Source organism: Myotis brandtii, unplaced genomic scaffold (genome assembly GCF_000412655.1).
Source record: "Myotis brandtii unplaced genomic scaffold, ASM41265v1 scaffold8, whole genome shotgun sequence".
NCBI classification, from domain to species: Eukaryota; Metazoa; Chordata; class Mammalia; order Chiroptera; family Vespertilionidae; genus Myotis; species Myotis brandtii.
In genome coordinates this window covers 7,486,004-7,492,003 of record NW_005371219.1, presented here as the reverse complement: position 1 = coordinate 7,492,003, position 6,000 = coordinate 7,486,004, and the positions used below count along the sequence as shown (strand labels likewise).

Here is a 6,000-nt window from a genome sequence, read left to right as displayed (position 1 = left end):
TCTGATGATCTTTTCACCCAAGAGGTCTGGGTCTCTGCCTTGAATTTGATCCTTTCATCTTCTAAGCATACTTTCCATCAGAGTGGCCCAGCTGTCATTATGCCCCAAGCAGGCCTTTCGGTCCTTTCCTGATGACCCACGCTAAGTCTTCATTTCAGACGTTTCTGCTGCTTAGTAGGGGCTGGCACAAAAATAACATGTTTCCAAGTCTAAGCTCCTAATAACTGTGCTGACCCTCTGAGCATGGAGGAGGCAGAGACCCCCGGTTTAGAGAGAGAACGGCTATGTTTAAATAACAGCCTGGGAAAGCTGGGCATATTTAAATCAAGAAATATGATTTGTTCCTTTTGGATTCTAATTTCTCCATCATTGTACAGCAGGTGATCATAGTGTATAATTATGTAAACTGTAAAGTCACCATACAAGTATAGTAAGTCCTCACTTAACATCATCAATAGGTTCTGCAACTGTAAGCAAAACAATGCATAATAAAACCAATTTTAGCACGGGCTAATTGATAGAAACAAGATTTAAGTTCTAACAGCATCTCATCAACATTATAATGAAATGACGGACAAAACAATGTTATCCAAAGACCTGCTGTATTAATCATTGTTAGTAGTGCTATAATTAAAGGTTGACCATATGGTACTTATGGTGCTACTGATTAGAATAATTTCAGAACAGAACCAAATTATTACTAGTTTCCTTCTTTAACCATCTGGAATCTGGCTTCCCCAAAGCTATTTTAGAAATCCAAATGAAGGCCAGGGTAGGCCCTCCCTCCCCACTCATTGCATGTCTTGGATCACCTGTCTCCCCAGGTTACCCCTGCTCTCTCGTGATAAATGCTCAATGATGATACAGATGCCATTTATGATAGATAGAACTATTCAGTTAATAAGCTAAGTAACATACACATTATCATCAAATTCTGGTATTAAAAAGACCAAATTATTTGATCTGGTGTTGCTGGATAGTGGCATTATCGCTTGCCTGGCCATGATTGCTATTATTTTGACTTGTTTTGCCCTGACCGTTGCCTCAAGGCTCACAGTAAACGCCATGCCCACATCCTGATGGTGTTGCTGCTGGGCTGTCGTACCGTGAACTGAGGAAAACTCCACACAGTTCTGCCCCCGGCCCTAATGGAGGTCCCCCAACTTCTAGATCCCTGCCTTGTGCTGAGAAGAAACTGTGCCTTTCTCATTTCCTTTGGCCTTTTCCTTCCTCAGGCCCGATTGCTGAAAGAGTTGGAACACAAAACGACCCAGGAATCTCTCCACCGGCAGCAGCTGGATTTACTGAAAACCTCCAGCATAGAGAGGCTCTTGGAAGATGTGGAGCAAAAAGAACAGCACCTGCAGCTCCTGGCTGAAGAGGCTGAGCGGGCTGCTAGACTGGGCCAGCTCCAGAGGAGGAAAACTGAGAGAGAACTCCGACAGGTAACTCCAGCGACAGGTAGCAACAACTCGAAAGCGGGTCAGGCTGCCACAGCAGAACCTGTCATTCTTCCCGTCTTTTCCATGCCTCTCATGCCCCCCAAGGCAGTGTTTCTCCACCTTCGTCACTTCTGGGCCCACCAAGAAAATGGAAATATTTATGCCCACCCTGGGCGATTGTTCCAGCTGCTTATGTGAGAGATGATGGCTTGCCTACGGCAGGGCCCAGTATGTTGGCACCTTCGTAACCCACTTGAAAAACACATTTCTACCTGGTTCTAATCCTTGAACCGGGTATCCTTTAGAAAATCATGCAAAAGCAACAAGTACTATGGAGGGTGGATTCCTGCAAGAGCCCCCATGGCCAGCAGTGGTTTCTTTATTTTATATATTTCTTTACTTTTAATATATTTTTGTTGACTTCAGAGATGAAGGGAGAGGGAGAGAGAAATAGAACCGTCAATGATGAGAGAGAATGTAAGTCCTTCATTTGAATTACCTCATTTAATCCTGCACGCCTCACACCGGGGATCGAACCCACAACCCAGGCATATGCCCTGACTGGGAATCGAGCCTCAACCTCCCGGTTCATAGGTCAACCCTCAATCATTGAGCCATGCAGGCTGGGCAGCAGTGGTTTCTTTAATCTATCTCCAACCTTGAATTCCAAGGGCAGACTTTGACCCATCTTGGAGAGCATGCATGTCCTTGCCTACCTCCTGCTCCTGGGGGAGTCATTTAGGGCATAGACTGCTTGATTCACACCCCAGGCCCCCAACTGTGTGGCTTTGGGTAAGGTCTGTGGCTCTAGTGTCCTCATTGGTGCAACGGAGAATAATGCGCTCACATTGTGGGATTTGGGGGAGGATTAATGAGGTCCGCCAAGTGAAGCACTCAGAACAGGGACTGACACAGCTCTCTGTAAATACTGGCTGTTTGTCTTTTTGTTGGGAATATGAAGGTGGACAACTTAGGAAATAGGTAGACAGACCTGGCTTCAAATCCTGACCCTGCCACTGACTGGTTGTGTGACCCTGGGTGAGTCACTGCACTATCCTCGGTGAAGCGGAGGTGGGACATGCTGACACATTGTCAAGCATGTTTCTTTCCTTTGCTAGTATTTTTCCATTGGTTTAGCCATGCCTGGCTGAGGGAGACTTATATTCCTGGGTTGGCCTGGACCCACACTCTCCCCAGGAAGCCGGGGAACTAACGTACGCAGCACCAGAAAGCATCTCTGCTTCCCAAGCACTTTCCCCTCCAATGAGGAGGCAGCTTGCCCAGGAGCGCAGTGTGAAGCTGGACGCTTTCCAGCGTGTAGAAGAGCGACAAACATGTTTCCCCCGGCTCCCCGGCCCCTCGTGTGTAATGAGGATCCCACACAAATCCCCATAGTACATAAGAGGAACCTTAGGCCTAATTTATATTAGGACGTTTTCCTAGCTCTGAGGATCTGATCATCTACTGGAAGTCAAACTACACTTGAAAACATCCTCATATACAAGGAACCACCACCCTTTCACATTTGCAAGACAAGCCTGTGGCCATAGCTCTGAAAGTTTAGGGGCCTTCTTGCTGGGTCTCTAGAAACAGGATTTGAAACATATGGTGGAATGTTTGAGATTAGCATGTGTATTAGCTTAGGCAAGCTGCTGTAACAAATTACCACAAACTGGGTGGCTGAAAACACCAGGACTTTGTTCTCCCACAGTTCAGGAGGCCAGAAGTCTGAGATCAAGGTGTCGTTCCGTTAGAAGGCTCTGAGGAAGCATCTGTTCCTTCTGGCTGCTGGGGCCTGCCTGCAACCCTGGCGCTCCTTGCCTTGTAGCTACCTCACTCTAGTCTCTGCCTCCCTTGTCACATGGGCTGCACCTGTGTGCTCCCTGTGTGTATAAACCCTCTTCTCTTCTTATAAGGACACCAGTCATTGGAATTAGGGCCCACCCTTACCAGCGTGACTTCATCTTAACTTAGTTACATCTGCAAAGACTCTTTCCAAATAAGATCACATTTTTAGGTTCTAGGTGGACATAGATTTTGGGGGGGCTATTCAATCCACTGCACTATTATTACTTTTTTATATATTTTTTATTGATTTCAGAGAGAAAGGGAGAGAGAGAGAGAGAGGGAGAGAGAGAGAGAAACATCAGTGATGAAAGAGAATCACTGATTGGCTGCCTCCTGCATGCCCCTACTGGAGATAGAGCCCACAGCCCGGTGCCCTTGACTGGAATCGACCTGGGGACCCTTCAGTCCACAAGATGACACTCTATCCACTGAGCCAAACCAGCCAAGGCTATTACTTTTTTATCATTAAAAACTTAGGCGATAATAAAAATAAATTTCAAAAGAAAAATTGCCTGTGATCTGTGCAGATGAGGTGCACTTTGGACCCAGGGACTCTCTGGCCAGGAACCGTGAGTCAGCTGTGCAGGGAAAAGCCGCATGAGTAAACACAGAGGCTGCCTCCGGGTGTGGGCCCTCAATCAGGGCCTCGGGCTTTTCCTGAAGGCGGGGAGCTGAGCTGAGCACAGAGGTCTGGGAGAGATCGTCTTTCCTCTGCCTAAAACCGTGCAGGGGCTCCTGCATCCAGGTCCTTGGGGCAGGGGCATGGCTTGGGCTATGCGGTCCTCTGTGCACAGGGCCCTCCCCCCTCCCCTTCCCCCCCCTCTCCCTCTGGTAAAATAAACATAAAAGATATAACTTTGTGATTAAACACTGACTTTTATAAGGTAAAAAGGGGTTCCAAGGGCTGCCTCTGCTCTTTTTTGGTTAAGTTCTTGGCCTTCCTTGACTTCTTGATGCTCAGAAGGCTGAGTGCAGCCTGACCAGGACTTGTATTCCTGGGGTGGCCTGGACCCACACTCTCCCCAGGAAGCCGGGGAACTAACGTACGCACCCCAGAAAGCATCTCTGCTTCCCAAGCACTTTCCCCTCAGATGAGAAGGCAGCTTGCCCAGGAGCGCAGCGTGAAGCTGGACGCTTTCCAGCGCGTAGAAGAGCTACAAAGTCAGCTTAATGACGCTGTGAGGTCGTCTGTCCCGATGAGCTCACCGGGAGGTAAGCACAGGCACTGCTCTGGCCAGAACAAGCTCCCAGGGCCCCGGCTCAGAGGTGAAGGAGGGTCCCAGGGACTAGCCATAACTACCCAGGGGTTATTGAGTGGGTACGCCATGCTGTGTGTTGAATGAATGAATGATACATGAATGAATTAAGTCTTCATTCTGATTTGCAGGCAGAATTTTCTACTTTGGTTCTCCTTGAGTTCCTGCCATCCTACATTAAATGGTTCCAGTCAGAAAAACTGGTCCCAGGAGTGTGTAACATACCACCTAAAGAACATTGGGGTCCTTCACTGGGTTTTGAAGCATCTCAATGCCTTGGGATATTAATGAGCACATTTCTGAGAGGTTATTCATAAAGTCCACTATGGTTCTTGGGTGCTGGGAGCTTGAGGAGTTTTATGGAAATGGCACAGTCCTCTGGGCTATGCAGCCCACAAGCAGCATGGAACCGACGCCAGACCCCAGGGTGTCTCTACACTGGCTTCCTCCCCTGTGAGATGAGGACTAAGTAAAGTCCAGGTTCTCTCCTGGCTCTGACTGTCGGAAATCTCACCAAATGCCCGTCACCACGATTTGCCTCTTGTTAAGATCAGCCCTGCCTCTTCTTTTCTGTTCTGCAGTGTAGCCTGGTGATTGAGTGCGGGGGCTTTGGAGTAAGGTAACCAAGATTCAAACCTCGTCCCTCACACTTCCAGCTATATGACCTTAGACCAGTTAGTTAGCCTCTTCGTAAAATGGAAACAGCTACCTCAAAGGGCTATTGTGAGGATTAAAGGACATCACGCATGTCTGGCACACAGTATAGATAGTATAGCAGCACTAAGTGTGCAAATGCCGGTTACTACACTCTCGTGTCTGTGTTGTACTTTTATGTTTCCTTCTGGCCACTTACCCGTGTGGATGATGTGAGAAAACACAGCCTTTCAGAGGCAGAAAGATCCGTTTCAAAGATCAAGATGACAAAGATCAAGTTACTTTGGGTTTACTGAGAGCAGGGCTGGGCAAGCCCAGGGGCCCTCCCCACTGCCTCTGTGCCTGCAGCCTGGGCCCTGACAGCAGGCTGGCGTCCCTTGCCCCAGGCACCCAGTCCAAAGGGGAAGAACATCAAGAACATCCAAGGGCCCTATTTTGGCCACTGGCCCTGAGTGTGACGCAGTCCTTTCCACATGTCCTGGATTTTTGTTTCCCCCCCCTCCTCTTCCCCTCTGCCTTTTTAATCCCTTTCTGGGTTAATGTGTTCATGTAACTGTGTGACGCAGTCCTTTCCACATGTCCTGGATTTTTGTTTCCCCCCCCTCCTCTTCCCCTCTGCCTTTTTAATCCCTTTCTGGGTTAATGTGTGTCATGTAACTGCCACCCATGTCCTTCAACACCTGCATAATTACAAAGGAGAGCCATGGGGCATGAGGAAGGTGGGGGAGCCCTAATTCCCAGGACTGGGGGTGTAGCAGGAGGAAGAGAACCTTTTTCCCAGGAAGCAGAGGTAGAAGTCA

The 6,000-nt window shown here is 48.3% G+C and overlaps 1 protein-coding gene across 1 annotated transcript in view; it reads left to right on the top strand.

The window, feature by feature from the left end:
* The window catches only part of LOC102253972 (coiled-coil domain-containing protein 162), a 47,088-nt gene that overhangs the window by 36,818 nt on the left and 4,270 nt on the right, over nucleotides 1-6,000 (top strand). The window contains exons 14-15 of the mRNA XM_005883775.2: nucleotides 1,236-1,445; nucleotides 4,382-4,502. Coding sequence (XP_005883837.1) covers nucleotides 1,236-1,445; nucleotides 4,382-4,502 — 331 coding nt within the window. The remainder of the gene's footprint in view (nucleotides 1-1,235; nucleotides 1,446-4,381; nucleotides 4,503-6,000) is intronic.